The 17347-nt window shown below is 40.8% G+C and overlaps 3 protein-coding genes and 2 non-coding genes across 5 annotated transcripts; 2 read left to right on the top strand and 3 right to left on the bottom strand.

Annotated features, from left to right (window-relative positions):
• Positions 1-1997: 1997 nt before the first annotated feature.
• On the top strand, positions 1998-3027 carry LOC131237991 (glutathione S-transferase U9-like). Its single transcript, XM_058236122.1, has 2 exons — positions 1998-2318; positions 2512-3027. Exons 1-2 carry the CDS (start codon positions 1998-2000, stop codon positions 2875-2877), a joined length of 687 nt encoding a protein of 228 aa, XP_058092105.1. The 3' UTR covers positions 2878-3027.
• Positions 3028-6512: 3485 nt separating this feature from the next.
• On the top strand, positions 6513-9338 carry LOC131237990 (glutathione S-transferase U9-like). The gene is made up of 3 exons (XM_058236121.1): positions 6513-6763; positions 7299-7370; positions 9224-9338. The coding sequence occupies exons 1-3, from the start codon at positions 6513-6515 to the stop codon at positions 9336-9338; spliced, it is 438 nt and encodes a 145-aa protein (XP_058092104.1).
• Positions 9339-9904: 566 nt separating this feature from the next.
• LOC131231489 (large ribosomal subunit protein eL34) lies at positions 9905-16160 on the bottom strand. Its single transcript, XM_058227706.1, has 4 exons — positions 15944-16160; positions 15709-15788; positions 10334-10443; positions 9905-10217 (listed from the first exon to the last, which is right to left on the bottom strand). The coding sequence occupies exons 1-4, from the start codon at positions 16020-16022 to the stop codon at positions 10124-10126; spliced, it is 363 nt and encodes a 120-aa protein (XP_058083689.1). The 5' UTR covers positions 16023-16160; the 3' UTR covers positions 9905-10123.
• On the bottom strand, positions 11724-11850 carry LOC131238447 (small nucleolar RNA snoR83). The gene has a single exon (XR_009167855.1). It is a non-coding gene; the product is annotated as a small nucleolar RNA snoR83 (small nucleolar RNA).
• Positions 12094-12220, bottom strand: LOC131238448 (small nucleolar RNA snoR83). The gene has a single exon (XR_009167856.1). It is a non-coding gene; the product is annotated as a small nucleolar RNA snoR83 (small nucleolar RNA).
• Positions 16161-17347: the final 1187 nt, after the last annotated feature.

Genomic DNA, 17347 nt, shown 5'->3' with positions numbered 1-17347 from the left:
GCTAATTAGCGATGCATTGATACGTCACCATGGCGTATCATAAAACATCACTAAATTGAAACTTATTGCGAATAAAGACGTTTTGTGACAAGTCCTCATCGTCACTAATAACCCCAAACTTGTCAAGCCCATAATTCATTACCACTTTTTGGATTGAACTCTCATGCTAGCTGAGCACCGTTTTGAAATTGATGGTGAATCGACATATTTATATGTGACACTGATAGAAAATCACCAAGATCATCCACATTGTAGCTCTCATTGTGGATGTGACACGTCTCTATTATAACACTGAACAACAATCCTAACCATCCAATCAATCCCTATAGTTATTGATTACATGGCTCATTTAGTCAAATAAGCATCCGTGTGGACAGAGGTAATTATTGGTTTTGTCTTGTTATTTTAATTTTGGTCATGCTCCATTTACGGTGGAGTCAGTGATTTGGACGGTGTCTACACATTCTGTACTGCTCGGGTAAATATAGGGCATGGTTATTGTTATAAGGAAAATCGAACTGACCTAATGTATGCAACACATGGCAGAGAACCATCATAACAGACTCCCCAAATCACGAAAGTACTTACTATTAGGGAAGATGAGCTGAGCAAAGAAACCCAATGACTGAGCTAAATCAGTTAACCTGGTTGGGATATAAGATTCATCGACATACTTCAACCATGTATGCCAATCTCAATCACCTCGATCATGGACGCCGAGTATTCTGACCTTGAGCTTTGGATGTAAATATCTGAAGAGAATCTCATGCGGTATACGAGCAGGACTACCAAACGAGGTACTAGCCAAAGATCACACCAATCGAAGCATAATCGAGACGTACTCGAAAGTAGATTCCAACTTCAATATGAGCCCTTCCAACATATCTCTTGGATCTACTCGGATACACAAATTGCCTAGCAAATGTATAAATACATCACATCATCTAAGAATAAACGTACGCACAAAGATTCCAACTCTAATCATACATAGTTTGAGTTCATCTACTTGATTTAGGCCTCGGAGGATCTCCGATTACAACCAGCGCCTTAGTGTTATCCCTTTCAGAGGGTTAACCACATTTGAGCCATGATAGCCACCGGCATTTTTTAAATGGTATAAAACTAACATTAGGGTCTAAATGCTTTTCCTTCCCAATTAAGACAAGATTTTTAAGCTTTGCTATTTTATTGTCCCGATCGCTATTGTTACCTGCCAAAGTCATGTTTGACTCACCTAATATCAAATATTCGAGCTCGAAACAAGAAAAAGAGGTGTGATCCAATGGTACTGGTTAGTGGGGTCCACGTAGTCTATGTATCACATCCAACCCGTCCCTCAGATGAGTTTCCTCAGGTTACTCATAAATCTGAAAATCACCTCGATCCAAAACTCTGGGGGACCACGGAACAGGTAACAAGATAGGAAAGGATGCCTGCCCTTGATTTAAACCGGTACCCACCTGAGTCTAAGAACAGGCTGATTTATGTTCTGACTCTTCACAGTAACAGATGAAAGATCTGGACGGCCTGGATTCAGTAAAGACAACATGGTGATCACACCATGCAAATCAACGGTGGGCATCCCTTCTCTCAAATTGTCCCATTGTTATATGGCCCACCTGAGTTTCCGTTTCGATTAATTGTTGGGACGTAGAAGCATTGTTATTTGACGCACCTGATTGACGGGTCAGATGTCGTGAATGGATCGCGTGGGTCCCACTTCTCCCCGTAACACCGTAGCTTAAAGTGGTACCGGTACCACACCCAGATCCATAGCTCAAGTGGTAGACTGGTTTCAACACTGAGGTCTTGGCATCGATTCCTTAGTGGGGGTGGCTAACAGTGAAGTGTGATCTGACAGTGGGTGTACTAACACGCTAACAAAAAAAAAAGTAGTACCTGTACCACTTGAGCGTGTCCCCAAGAGAAATCCAAAGAAATCTCTATATAAAACACCCATTTACATGCACTTAGAGAGAGGAGAAAGAGAGAGAAGTATGGAAGAGGTGAAGGGGGTGAAGGTGCATGGGACGTTTGGTAGTCCTTTCTGCATGAGGGTAGAAATGGCCCTAAAGCTGAAGGGCATACCATACGAATACGTGGAAGAAGACGTTATTGGAAACAAAAGCGAGTCACTGCTACACTACAATCCTGTGTATAAGAAGGTCCCTGTCCTACTTCATGATGGACGGCCCATCTCAGAGTCACTCATCATCCTTGAATACATTGAGGACAGCTGGAAGGATACTACCCTTCTCCCACTGGATCCTTACACGAGGGCCAAGGTCCGCTTTTGGGCCCACTTCTATGACCACAAGGTTCGTTCTTACTCCCTTTAAACTAGGTCTGTCCAAACCCATAAATTTATAATTTTAAGTCAGTATTTTACATTGTTCTTTATGGTGTGGTCCACCTGAAATTTGGATGAGCCTGTCCCAACGGGCCGGGCTAAGCTGTCAACACACTCATTTTAAAGGGTGGTGACTGATGCCAGTTTATTCATTGATACAGTTGATACTAGTCAGTGCAATCATCATGAAGTGTGAGGGTGAAGAACAAGAGAAAGCCATGAAGGAGTTGGTTGAGAACCTGAAGATTCTAGAAGAGGGAGTTGAGAAGGATTTCTCAGGTGGGACACCTTACTTGAACGGTGATAGGCCTGGGCTTCTCGACATCATCTTGGGGTCGAGCCTATGCTTACACCGTGCCATAGAAGAAGCCGTTGGGGTCCACCTGATTGACCCACAAAGGTATCCATTGTTATGGTCGCGGATGGATGCACTCAAAGACCTTCCCGTGCTGAAGGAAATAACCCCACCTCATCACAAGATGGTTGCACGCGTGCGGCACGTGCGAGAGATGGCCCTGAAAGGCTGAAACCCACAAACTGACTGGTGCGTCTTAGGGAGCACGTGTACTGTATAAGGGTGTTTTGGTCATTGTATGATGAAGGGTACTTTGGGTCATTCAATAAAAAGGATTCCGGTCCCAGCTGGAACATGTGTGAGCTATGGGAATATATATATATATATATATATATATATATATATATATATATATATATATATATATGTTTTAACGGTGTCTTCACATGATTTTAGATGGTATGGCCCACCTGAGTTCCATATACGGCTGATTTTTTGGATATCCCATAATTTAGAGGGGACCCATCAAATGAACGGTGTTGATGGTCGACACACATCACGGTGGGGCCCACACAACTCGACCTCACGGGAGCTTATAGTGAGGTCGAGCGCACAGTACGCTCGACCTCACGAGTCCGTCCCATGAGGTTGAGCTGTGTGGACCCCACCGTGATGTTTTTCAAAAATCTACCCCATCAGTCAAATGCACCATTCCATGGTGGACCTAGATCTCAAAAATCAAGTCAATCCGTGACTTGGCCACAATACATACAGAAGTAGGGAGGGGCCGTGCACCATTAAAACATTAGTAATCATTTTTTGGGCCCGCCGAGATGTGCTTTGAAAATCCAGCCCATCCATTATGTGTGTCCCACTTGAATGAGGGTTCAGACCAAGTTTCAAAAGCATTAAAATTTTAGGTGGGCCCCACCAAGTGCTTTTATATGTTTTAACGGTGTCTTCACATGATTTTAGATGGTATGGCCCACCTGAGTTCCATATACGGCTGATTTTTTTGGCTATCCCATAATTTAGAGGGGACCTATCAAATGAACGGTGTTGATGGTCGACATGCATCACAGTGGGGCCCACACAGCTCGACCTCACGGGAGCTTATCATGAGGTCGAGCGCATGGTACCTTTTCCCTATATATATATATATATATATATATATATGGTCTAAAAAGAGCTCCGATTGGGTACAACGTTTGTAGGGCTTGTGGGGCCGACCGTTGTTTGTGGAGGCAATCCAAACCGTAGTGTAGCATTGCCCCACCAATAAAGTGGTTTGAAAGGCAACCAATCTCCAGTAGAAGCGTAGAGAAGACAACCGAGGGTTTTGAAAGGCAAAAGGCAAGTCTGACACACAGCACACGTGCAAAGCGTGAGCAGATCTACACCAATCGTAAATTCAGCTTGGCAAATGAAAAGGGTTTGAGTTGTCCACTTATCCGGTGGACCACACATGTATATTGAATGACCAGCTGCAAGTGTTAATTAACGCAGCACACGGTGGCATGATAAAATGTAGCATATGCGGTATATGGATAGTTGACAATACTTGCAATTGCCCATCCTTATCATACTAGGATGGTCCACCTGCTCTCATCATGTTGGGCCCGTTGTGGATGGCCTATATTACACAAAATCACACTCAACAGACAATCATAGCGCCATCACTTAGCTAGCTGTCACTTGATGTTGAACATGTGCCTCACATTGAAGGCCCAGTTCAGATGGCCAGGATCATATGATCTGTTTATCTTGAAGCAACTCTACCACAATAGTTGTGCCCACTGAAACATGGACCATCGATTAGTTGATAGTTTGGTTAATAGGTAAAAGGATATCGAAAATTATCAGTTTTTTGGCAAAATTCTTAGTACTGTTTTTAGATCAGTTTTCCACGTGTCGAAAACTTTAGTCGACTTGTCGATTCAACTGGTCTCTTTGGACTTTTTTTTAGAGTTTTTAATAGGTCGAAGACTTTAATCGATAGGTCAACGTATTGCGTAATTAATTCAGTTTTGCACGATTTGTTTCTATATCCATTTTACCTTAAATATGTACGTGTAAATACATACTTAAGGCGTTTATAGGATTTTGGAGAAAGAAAAGACTAGGATATTTCTCTCGGTGCTTTGAATCTGCCAGTAAAGTTTCATCTCTTGTGACTTTGTTATTTATAGTACATGAGCACAAAATCAAGACAAATCCAAATCTCAAGTAGACCGGACCATAAGAAAATAGTGGTGATTGAACACCCACCGTTAAAAACTTCCTATGTCTCACTTTTTGGTTTACTGCCATCCCACCTATTGAATCGGCTTCACATATCTTGATAAAGGGAAAACACAACTATCAGCTTCAGCCAAAACTTTCGTGGTCTCTGTAACTTTTTTAACGGTGGGCATTCAATCAATATTGTTTTCTGAAACATTTTTGGACCCATGGCTTAAAATGATCTGAAAAACCAAATGGAGTGGATAAAACATATATGCGGTTCACATAGCACCGTCCAATTGGTACTGGCTATGACAGCATCAGTAGGCAATCTGCGTCCCTTCCATACTATGTGTGGGGCCAATGTGTTTTGTATACGCCATCCAATCATTTTTAATCGTTGGAAGATACCCATCATCCAAAGGATAAAGTCCTTAAAGTATACTAAAACAATAGGTTAGTTTGTATTGTAAGAATCTTCATTTTTGGTGTGGGTGCAGGCTACTCAATTCAACACTTTAAAATGACAAGATGCTCTTATAAACTGAGTAAAATCTCATTAATAGATGGAACAGGGCAAAGCAAGTAAAATCTCAACCATTTGTTGCCTAGTAGACATACACTTTCAAATTACTTAAATGCCTTTATCATTGGTTCAAATTGCTTCTCATGTCCTCAAGTTTTCTTGTCTGTGATCTATTAAAGTGGCAACATGCAAAATGGACGGTTAGGACTAGGGGCCAGAAAACTTTTAATTGGTTGATGTGTCTATGTATTGTCGCATGATATGTTTGGACTACAACTCTAGATCTAGTGTAATATTGGGTGATCCAAATCATTAATATGAGAAAATACACAACTGATGGTGGCTGCCCCAAAGATCTCCAAGATAGAGAGATTCTATGCTTTTTTATCAAAGGCCCACAAAGCAAGGGTTAAGGATATGGTCAATGTTCAAAGGAAAAGAGTTAAATAAAGGGTTTAAATGGTTCCATGTATGAAAATCAATGTAATTAACTTATGAAGAGACACGAAGGAGCAAGACATGTATGATCAATTGATACTTCACCACCATTAAAAAAATGGCACTGACTCTTGAATCGCACCCATGGCATAGCATCAAGGCAATCTAGACTATCCAAATTCATGATCCATTTGTTGTTGGAGTATGGTCCAAATTTTAGTTTAGACAATACAGTAAACATCTTATTGTTTCCTTAGAAATTGGGACCGCAAAATGTTTCACTCTTAACCATTCATCTGTTACCCATCAATTGGATGGTTAGGATCGCTTGATGAATGTGATTCTAGACATGCAATATCCACAATGCTACCTACACTTAGCATGGTGGTGAATGGACAAGTCACCACCATTTACAAAATGGTGGTGAACTAGCACATGACACCATATCCACTTTGCGTGTCAGCCAAGACAAAACTCTTACATTTACCTTATTTTGTTACTTTCATTCCTATTTTAATCCCATAATCACCATTGACTAATAAAATGTACGGCCCACCTAATATCAAATTCAAATCAAGGAAAATGCATAGAAAACTCTATATAAACCACCCATTTGCATGCACTTAAAGGGAGTGAAGGTGCATGGGATGTTTGGTAGTCCTTTCTGCATGAGGGTGGAAATGGCCCTAGGGCTGAAGGGCATACCATACGAATACGTGGAAGAAGATCTTGGAAACAAAAGTGAGTCACTGCTACACTACAATCCTCTGTATAAGAAGGTTCCTATCCTACTTCATGATGGACGGCCCATCTCAGAGTCACTCATCATCCTTGAATACATCGAGGAGACGTGGAAGGATCCTCCCCTTCTACCATTGGATCCTTACATGAAAGCCAAAGCCCGGTTTTGGCCCACTTCTATGAGCACAAGGTTCGTTCATACTCCCTTACAACATAGACCCATATGTGAAAATTCCACTGCACTGTTAGTTATGGTGCACCAAGTTGCACCAGGAGATGTGGCTGTTCATAGATGGATTTGGACCGTCCATATGGTACAGCCCAAGGAATGGTTCGATACATCCTGATGTAACTCGTCTGAGTCAACTCGGATCGGTCTTACCCAGTTCGACGCCACAAGTCACCATCGACTCGACTCGACTCAGGACCAAAGGAGTTGAGTCAACTCACGAAGATGGACCAAGTAGACTCGACCCAAGTAACTGCATACGACCAAACATGAAATTGGGTTGAAAGGTTGATTCTAAGCCCAACCCATCAACCTCGGGCTGGGCCAACTTGCTGGGGACTTGCCCAGTTTTGAGTCGAGCTGCAATGAGTCAGGGGTTAGCCATGAAGGTGACTGGTGGGGCACGTTCGAGGCTTAAAACCATCTTATTGCTAGTCCAGATTATGGTTCGTTGACTAATGTTGGTAAATTCATCAATACAGTTTCTACCTAGCAGTGGAATAGTCATCAAACGTGAGGGGAAAGAACAAGAGGCAGCTATTGAAGAGTTGTTTAAGAACCTCTCAAGGTGTTAGAAGAGGGAGTTGAGAAGGATTTCTCAGGTGGGTCTCCTTTCTTTAGCGGGAATAGTCCCGGGATTGTCGATATCATTGTGGGCTCAAATTTCTGCTTCCTGGGGGCTGTAGAGGAAGTAATCGGGGTTCAGTTGTGTGGACCACAAAGGAATCCAATGCTTTTCTCATGGTTTGGTGCATTCAAAGAGCTTTCCATGGTGAAGGAAATGATACCACCTCATGACATGTTGGTTGCATGTGTGCGACACGTCCGAGATCAAATGGCCCTGAAATTCCCCCAAGTTACTGGTAAAACATAAACGTTGCATACCCTTGCCATTGTTTTAAAATAAATTTTACGCAAATATATATATATATAAAATATTGCAGTACCTTCTTAAAAAAGGATTTTAAAAAGCTACCTTGATTGCATTTCTTTAATGGCCGGTAGGGTAGTTGGGTAGGCTAAACTGTGATATTTATATAAAATCCATTCAACCACATATGTGTCACCTCGTGCTAGGCCAAGGGCCTAAAAATTACCCCATTCAGGATTTAAGTAGACCACATGATTGCTAAAAGTATAGAGTGCAATGATGGCCCTCCTGTTTAACTTGGTATGGCCCACCTAAATCACGAATGGGCTTGATTTTTAGCCCCAGACCTAAATTTTGAAATGGCATCTAATAGTCAAAGTGGATATTATATAATCATCATGGTGGACCTATCTCTCCAAACTACTTTCGTTGGCGTGGCCTACTTAAATAATTCGTAAGCTTGATTCTTTGGCTCTGGCCTGAATTGGAATTAGGTATCTAATGGTCGGAGTGGAGTTCACACACATCATGTGGGTGCCACAAAAATTCAGAGAGATTATTAATGAAAATGGCCCCACCAAACCGAACAGTCGGGAGAAAAAACGGGCGAACAGTGCCCTGTATATTGTTTCTAATCTTGTGGTGAATTATAGATGGAGCTGATTTCTGGCCCCTCAGCAGCTTAACATAGGGCGCCCCACCTGATGTTGGTGGCGGATTTTACATAAACATCACAGTAGAGCCCACCAAGACACCGACCCCTACCCTATGCTGGCACATCTGCCCCGACAGATTCGTAGTGGAATAATAATGATATCTATTAATGAGATGGCCTTTCGCAAAACAGGAACGGATGTAAATTCAGTATTAATTAGATGGTTTTTGTAAAATAACCTTTCCTTATCAACCAATGAAAAAGCCCTAAAATTACAATTCCAACCGAATCCCATGTTTGACTATGCCTTATTCTCATTGTTGGCGCATGGAATCTTACCCAACCCGATCCAGTGACGTCATTCCATCACATCAATAATCTCTCAAAATCCTGAAAACGCATACAAACCCCATGCGTGATTATAGGAAACTATGGCCCCCAACTGAAAAAGAAATCTGCTAGTTAGATATTCAAGTGCATTGCACCTACTTCCCCTGCAGAGGGGGTACAGTATCCTTGGAACTCTCTGATGGGCAAACAACTCAACCAATGAGGATATAATACCGAAAAAGGCCCCGGATGTGCGCTGATTCACAACAAATTCAATCTCTTGAAATATTGTTTTAAGATCCCCGGCTCGTACCATGCATTGAACCAAAAATAAAGCAAAACTGGATCTCATAATTTTATCTAGTGCTTCTGCCTACACATAGTAGAAAATAAGTGAGAATTGAGTAGACGTCTTTTTATTTGGATGCCTGTGACATGGCAGACAAGATTGACCGTTGGCAATATTTTCAATTGCACATTCTCATCATGTTGGATGGCACACCTGCTTCAACCGATTACCTTTCTTTTGCATACAATAACTTTTTCCTGATGATCATGATGAAAGTTACGGCAAAAGTGCGACGCCGCCCACCAACCTGATGCAATCCTCGATCCAGGTTGGGATCATGCTTTATGGGACAACATTGGCGGTTAAGGAGGATGTTGAGGAGGATGAGTAGCAAGCCGAGAACGATAGAATTAGATATAAATGCATTGATGGGAACTTAGGAGTAGCACCATAGCTAATAAGATGATCAGTACACTTAAATGGTTCGGTCATGTGCAACCAAGACCCAGGATTGCACCAGTTTAAAGTGGGTCGGTGAGGATCTGTAGGGGCTAGGAGTATACCCAAAAGGAAGTGGGCGAAGGTAGATGACCATCAGCCTACCACAAGCTTGTCCTTGATAGAGTGTAATGGCTGGTGCAGCATTAATGTAGCCAACCCCAATTGATTGGCACAACACTTAGAAGATGATCACACTTATCAGATGATTACAGCCCATTACTTTCTTCAGACTACTTGATGTAGAACACTTGCTGTTTTTCATCACCATCACTTGAGATCATTCAGATGACTAGGATCATCCCAACTGTGGCGGGCAGCCCCTAGGCCATAGGGGGCATAAACCTTTTAACCCAAACACTCTTTTTTCTGCTGGCATACGGAAAGAATCCTCAGAAGGATTTTTAAGCTAAAGCAGTAGCATATCCCATCCACCCCAAAAAGCAAAAACCCAAGCACTGAGCAAACATTCTTAAAAGAAGAAACAATCTGAAAACAAAAGGCTTTGCGTCATGGAATGTAGTACTAAAACAGAGGTCCAAAACCAAATATGCAGGAAGATATCAATACCCTTTAAAGAAGGCACTCAAACATCTCACCATTTCATCATCATCAAGTCAAAATTTCTTTCGAGCTCACAAAAACCCAAAAGCTTTTTGCTTATTTCATCTATCCTCTTCAGCTCTTGGTGGACAGCTTTTCCTTGGCCTTTTGGATCTTTAACACCTTCTTCACAATCTTTTGCTCCTCCACTAGGAAGGCTCGAATGATCCTATAAAATAACACATGAAGAAAACCAGACAACAATTAAATTTCTTCCCTTTTCACACAACAACTAAATAATTTATAGGCAATAGCTATTTTGTGATTGGAATAATAGTGGCCCACCTCTCTCTAACAGCTCCTCCAGAAAGAACCCCACCATAAGCACGGTTGACTGTCCTCCTGTTTCTTGACAATCTCGACCTCTTATATTCTGCAGGTCTCAGGTGTGGAATCTGAGACAAGACCAATAATATCAGCATATACATGGGAGGCTTCCACAACTACCAAGTGAAGATGGTATTCTTTACATTTTCATTATATCCAGAGAGAGATGCTCAAGTGCTCCTAGTGCACTATAAGTTGCAGTGCTACTAGTTGCATTTGCACAAAAAACATTTCAAATGATTGGGACCTAGATGGAACATTAGATCCATATATTCCCTGGGGATGCAAATATCACACCAATCTGACAATCTCAAAAATAATAATAATAATAATAATAATAATAATAATAATCATGTATTGCTTAGGATTCTAAAGAATCACTTCTGTTAGGCAATACCAAGTTACTCAAAACAGATAGAGCACTATAACTTATAGAGCTCTGAGAGCATTGGAGAATTTCTCACATGTGTATACAATGCCGCATGCGTGTAAATATACAACGAGAAAGCCTTCACTCATCACAAAAGCCAGGCTCATCACGATGAGTTACAGATCTTTAAATTAGTAAATATGGTGTTTGGTTGACAGAAATATTAGAAAGGGAAATGTTGGACAGCTATCATAGAAACAGACATAGGCCAGGGTAAGAGAAGGATGTAGGGAGAGGGTATTGGACAATCATGGTTGCACAGGGACCTAATGTTGGAGATTGGAGGTGGTAGGTGGACACATCAATCCTAAAACCATGAAGGCACCAAACAATTGGTTAGAAGAGAATGGACCATCAAGTGCAAGGATCCAAATTCCAAACAGCTCATTGAGAAATAAGTGGATATGAAGGCATTTGAGAACTAAAATGCTGCATCAAAACATAGACAGCTTGGCAAGTCGCAATGCTCCCAAGTCTTGACACAATAAGTATTTTTTTATAGAAGGATTGGCATGATCAGTCTTGTTCGTACATAACCATTATTATTATTATTATTATTATTATTATTATTTAAAAAAAAAAAAAACGTTCTTAGGACCTTTCAGCAATGAAGAGCACACTGGATGATGTGCCAAGTAACAAGTTCCACTTTTGTCAGTGAAGGGGATACACAACAACAAAATATCAACTGAGAATGAGATATAAACTGGACACAGAACTCCAAAAATGAGATCTGGAAGAAAAAAAATGAGAAAATAGAATCCTTTATAAGGTAGGTTCCATTTCCAAAATGTCTAAATGCAAACATATGCTCTGCTCAAGTCACTAATCAATCAGAATCAATAGAACCTCCTTATTGCTCTTGATTAGAATAGCAATATAATTTAAACAAGCTCCAGTAATGGCAAACTATAAGTGTATTGTATGGTAAGTTACTATTAAAACACCTTCCAAAAAACAAAAAGGTGCTATCAGCGAAGCTTCCATCTTTAATGTTGGCCTCCTATGAATCAGATAAACACCAAAAAGAAGTTCTATCTGGGATTATGAAGGCACGATAAAAGTTGCTGAACTAACCAAATCAAACAAGGTTTGTAAAAGGGGCTAACAAAATGAAGAAACAAAAGAGATCCTTAATCTCTTCAATCAAATTCATCAAGAAACTAGGAGTCTAGGATAGGGGAATCAAGAAGACGTCCATCACATTGCATTTGCAATAACTCTTTAAGCATAAGACCTGTGTTAAAGAAAAACATGCTTCTACAAAATTCCATGGGCAACTGAAATATAGTGTATGGCAAGTTACTATTAAAACACCTTCCAGAAAACAAAAAGGCGATATCAGCGAAGCTTCCATCTTTAATTTTGGCCTCCCATGAATCAGATAAACATTGGAATGAAGTTGTATCTGGGATTATGAAGGCACAATAACATGATCAAGTTGCTGGACTCAATCATAGGTTGCTGCAAATTTATCAATTCAACATTATATTACCAAATCGATCAAATCTTGCTACATTCTAACATGTTTAAATAATTTTCAATTTTTGTAGGTTTTTATATAATTTTAAGCAATTTTCAAAAAACATTTCTTTTAAAATGTTTGGAATGTAGATTGTTCAAATAAATGTATGGAGTTTAGATCTGCACATGGATGCACTATATCAGTATTTTTCAACTTTTTCTTTTGTTTTCTTATAAACACACGCACTCACACTCCACACACCCACGCACTCACCACAGTGGGTTTTCGCCACAATGGGTACTCAAACTCATGCCCTCGTGTTGAAACTCTTGTGAGTCTACCACTGAGGCATGAGTAAGGACCCACCTTTTTTCTTTTGTATTTTTTGTAATTTCAGGTCATTTTAAAGATGAATAGTGACAGATTAAAAAAAAAAAATCCTCAAATTTCTAGAGGGGAATGGTGTTAAATGCTTAGGATATACACTAGTGATGCGGGCTGAACCATGTCAACTGGGCCCAAGACCCATTGGTCATGCCAAGAACGCACACTTGGCCCATCAGCAAGTAGACTCAAGCCTCCTAATTAGGAGGGATAATCCAATCAGCCAGCTCGGCAACAAAATCTCATTAGGTATTTTTATCTATTTAGCATCTTTCTTTTATTAGCCTTCTATTTTTGTAATAAATACTCAGTTGTCAATGACACTAAGAAAGAAATAAAATCTAATGCCAAAAAACAAAGGAAACTCATCCACGCTATTGAAAGAGCAACGCACAAAAAACAAAGGAAACTCATCCACACTATAGAAAGAGCAATGCACAAAGAAATGGTCAACCAATTCCACAAAAAACAAAGGAAACTCATCCACACTATTGAAAGAGCAACGCACAAAAAACAAAGGAAACTCATCCACGCTATTGAAAGAGCAACGCACAAAAAACAAAGGAAACTCATCCACGCTATTGAAAGAGCAACACACAAAAAACAAAGGAAACTCATCCACACTATTGAAAGAGCAACGCACAAAAAACAAAGGAAACTCATCCAGACTATTGAAAGAGCAACACACATACAAATGGTCAACCAATTCCTTGTCCCACCCAACACAATAATTCATTGTCATTTTGTGCTTACTTTGAAGATGACAATCCTTAACACTATTGAAAGAGCAATAGCACAAAGAATGGTCAACCAAGTCCTTGTCCCACCCAACACAATAATTCATTGTCATTTTGTGCTTACTTTGAAGATGACAATCCTTAACACTAGGTGGCAAATTACTAGGCTGGGCAAAGCACAAGTCCAACCTGCTTTGGGCCGCATTTGGGATGAGCATCGAGGTCCATGGGTTGCATTTGGACCTGAGGTTTAGACCTAATAATGAATTGGTCTGGTCATGTCGCCATGGACTTGTATCTACATCAAGCCCAGGTTGACTGATTTAACAATGGTGAGCTGAGTATCTGGATGGTAGACCTAGTCAAGCTAGCCCCTAGCCAATTCCCCGTGTTGTGCCTGGACACAAACCCGATGGGTTGGACACGGATTACCAAATCCTAGCGGTTGGAGCATCCTTCCCACCATCAACCCTAATGCAATTATAAGAGAATTAAATGGAAAATACAACCAGCGGTCCCTAATTCATTCTCCTATCATTTCCCTCCATAGGGATACATACCTCTATATCCCTTCTTAATCGTATAAAACACCAAGGGGTCATTTGGATGCATGAGATAGAGAGGGTCTAGAGAGACGTCCATGTCCATGGATCTTCAGCAAATCCCGACTAATATGTTCAAAGATATCTAGTTATGTTGCTTAGATGCATGGAACAAGGATTATATTACATAGATGTTGAGATTTTTGTGTTTGGATGACACCCCAAGGTAAGTCCTTTCCTAAAGAGGGTACGATATACAATGAAGAGGTGCACTAAGGTACATGAGATTCGGGCTACATACTAAGTGAGCTCTAAATGTCAACATACTCTATACTGAAAAATGAGCAATGTATTGTTAGGTTGCATCTGTTAGAGTACAACTGCAATGAAAATTTGGAATGGGAACATTTGACCATGGAAATCAACATTCCAACCTACCCCATTGACACCAGAATACTCAATTCATGGAAGCCAATTTCCAATGGAAACATATATTTATTATGTTTGGATGCATGGAAACTTCACTTATGCCCAGGGTGCTCATGAATATTGAAGGTTCAGACACTCTAAATACACTTGTCACTTAAGGTATCTATTGGGGAAGAATTTTCACAAAAATCGATTATTAAGGTGTCCATGTGGTAGGCTGGAATGCAGCTATCCATTGACAAAACGTTTCCAAAAAAAAAAATGCTCCTCACTCCACATCCCTTGTGCAACCGCACTCAGCAAATGCAACCCAACGATACACGACCCAGATGTGGGAAAAGAGCATGTTCACAATTCAGGACTTAGTACATGGCCCAAATCTCCCGAATGAGACATGGCACCACGCACCATAGCTCACCTCTTCAACATATGCTATCACACAAGATATAGAGATCAATGGACATGGACTTCCCCTTGCAGACCCCTATCCATGCATCTGGCTGACACCCCAAGTGACAATGGCATCCAAAACACAAGAAGCTCCAATGGCCATGGAAACCTTTTGTCTTAACTAAAGTTATCCAAGCATCCAAACAAACCCTGAAAGACAATTTTGTATGGAAAGCAAAACCCTAAGCATTTAGGCGCTTTTTTATCGCCACTTAAAAATGAGTTCATATCATTTTAGTTAACAGTAATTATGTATTAGGGATCATAGCCTATATAAACGTGTTTATCAATATTATTTTCAATACTAATCAAAATCCCTAATAGATAATGAATTATAACTAAAATGAGATGTGACAACCAAGGAAGCCTTACATTTATTTTTCTCTAATTGGAAACTGAAACAACAGCAGCTTGTTACGTGTTATGCTGCTCTATGGGTTTCTAAAACCCTTTTTCATTTCTCTCACCACCAGAAACAATTTCGATTGCAAAAACCAATCCGATCCGCTCTGATCCACCGCCCACTCAAACAGGCCTTAAAACACCCACCTTGATCATAAATAAGTAAACGAAAGAAACGAGAAAGCAAGACAACTCGCTGTCAAGAACCCCATGCTACCACTGGACTCCGAACATCCATTATCAGAATCATATCAATGATATGAAGAGAAATTCAGCTTGATTGAATATGATTCCAAAAGAGTCATAAAATCATTTCTTCTTTTTTATCTTTGAAAGATAAAACGATCCTAAAATCTTAAACAAAACCCCCCAAAAAAAATCCCCACAAACGCACCAAACCGAGCAGTGGGGTTAGAAAACAAGATTTTTAGATCAAGCACGGGAACATAGAACAAGCGATGGAGAGAGGGGGAAATAAGAAATGACATAAATACCCCTTGGATTCTCTTGCCAGTGACGGGGCATTTCGGCCCACTCGCTCTCTTCTTAGTTGTCTGATAGACGAGCTTCCCGCCTATATGCATTACATTCCAACAGAAATCAAAATCGAGAGATCATGAAAAAAGGACAAAATAGAAGGAAAATGCATGATACTGAACCGAAATACGTCGATCGGCGGACGAACAGTAACAGATCGAATCTGTGAGAGAGAGCTAGTGTTTTTCATACCTGGGGTTTTGACGACTCTCGTCTGATTAGATTTGGTGGCGTAGCTATGCCGCTTCCGATACGTTAACCTCTGCACCATTTTTCAGATATCTCTGATGATCTAAATAGGGTTTTAGATGGAGAAGATGGGTTATGAGATCTCTGTAAGAAGAATTAGGGTTTGGAAAGGGAGAGGAAGGTTTTCAGATCTCTCTCCCGAAGAATAAGTAGAGGGAGTTTTAGCTACGGGGAGAATGGGTAGATAAAGGACTCTCTTATTGCCAGTATCTCGATGCCCTAGATCGGATGGTTATTAGCGCTTTAATCGGACGGACGGATTTGTTTTGTACTTTAAACGGCTGGGATCAAACTCGACTCATATTATTAGAGGTGTGATGCGCGTGGTAAATGCCCAGGCTAATTCCAGACACGGTCCATCGCTTCAAGCGCCGAAAACAAGTGCACTAGAATTGCCGTCTTCGCACGTGTGTGCAGTATCGAGACGTCCATGGGGCGGTGGGAGCTGTAAATATTGCACCGTTCAAAAACAAGCCCGGTCCATCGATAAGATGGGCCGCACATGTGCGAAGAAATGGGTGGTTCAAAAATATAGCCGGTAGTCTTCATTCAAGAAGTTTCCAATGTGGGCCACCTGATGAGTGAGCGAGTTTAGATATAGATTGGGTACAATCGCTGAGGTGACCGCATGATGAACGGTCCAGATCATGTACATGTAAGTGAAGTTGGGACAAAGGGTGCGTTTATATTTGGCGCTTGAATATCGAACATCGGGAATAGTGGTAATGGATTATATCATCGTCCATACAGCGTGGGATACAGGATGGGATTACAGGCCCCCACCGTGATGTAAAACTTAGATCCACACCGTTAGTACGTAAGGTCCATTCAGTATAGAGAATTTGACTAAAACAAAGGTAGATCCAAAGCTGTCGTGAACCACGCCGTAAGAAGTAAAGATGCTAAGGGCACGTTTGGCCACGTGGATTGGAAGGGATTGAATAGTATCTGGGTCGATGGCATGGATTTCAAGGTAATGATGGTGTTATCAGTGGATTGTCTTAAGATCCATGGGATTGCTATATGGAGTCTACTTGGCATGCCCGGCCAATCTCAGATTAAACCTTCCTATCCCTTCCATTCCCTCAAACCAAACACGTCTCAGGCAAATTTTAACGGATTAGGGTGGATTGGATGGGATTTAAGGGCCCGATTGGTCACCTGCATTAAGTGGAAGTATTTTGTAAATTCGGCTTGCGCAACCTAACATAGCAGGGTTGGTTGGCTAAAGTAGCTCATTCTACCCCAAAATCATATATTTTACGCCCAATTACTCATTTTGGATTGTGAGATACGCCCGATCTAAGGTACGACGGTCCAGATCATTTTTATTGTTGACCGAGCCTT

Source organism: Magnolia sinica, chromosome 2 (genome assembly GCF_029962835.1).
Source record: "Magnolia sinica isolate HGM2019 chromosome 2, MsV1, whole genome shotgun sequence".
Taxonomy (NCBI): domain Eukaryota; kingdom Viridiplantae; phylum Streptophyta; class Magnoliopsida; order Magnoliales; family Magnoliaceae; genus Magnolia; species Magnolia sinica.
This window is presented reverse-complemented; position numbering and strand designations above follow the sequence as displayed.

What these genes read in the sequence shown, in the direction of transcription:
- LOC131237991 (XM_058236122.1), top strand. Translation starts at nt 1,998, where the DNA reads ATGGAAGAGGTGAAGGGGGTGAAGGTGCATGGGACGTTTGGTAGTCCT. An exon ending in CCCACTTCTATGACCACAAG is followed by an intron (nt 2,319 to 2,511) that starts GTTCGTTCTTAC and finishes TCATTGATACAG; the next exon opens with TTGATACTAGTCAGTGCAAT.
- LOC131237990 (XM_058236121.1), top strand. Translation starts at nt 6,513, where the DNA reads ATGGCCCTAGGGCTGAAGGGCATACCATACGAATACGTGGAAGAAGAT. An exon ending in CCCACTTCTATGAGCACAAG is followed by an intron (nt 6,764 to 7,298) that starts GTTCGTTCATAC and finishes TCTACCTAGCAG; the next exon opens with TGGAATAGTCATCAAACGTG. An exon ending in TTGTTTAAGAACCTCTCAAG is followed by an intron (nt 7,371 to 9,223) that starts GTGTTAGAAGAG and finishes TCATGATGAAAG; the next exon opens with TTACGGCAAAAGTGCGACGC.
- LOC131231489 (XM_058227706.1), bottom strand. Translation starts at nt 16,022, where the DNA reads ATGGTGCAGAGGTTAACGTATCGGAAGCGGCATAGCTACGCCACCAAA. An exon ending in GAGAGTCGTCAAAACCCCAG is followed by an intron (nt 15,789 to 15,943) that starts GTATGAAAAACA and finishes TAATGCATATAG; the next exon opens with GCGGGAAGCTCGTCTATCAG. An exon ending in CTGGCAAGAGAATCCAAGGG is followed by an intron (nt 10,444 to 15,708) that starts GTATTTATGTCA and finishes GTCTTGTCTCAG; the next exon opens with ATTCCACACCTGAGACCTGC.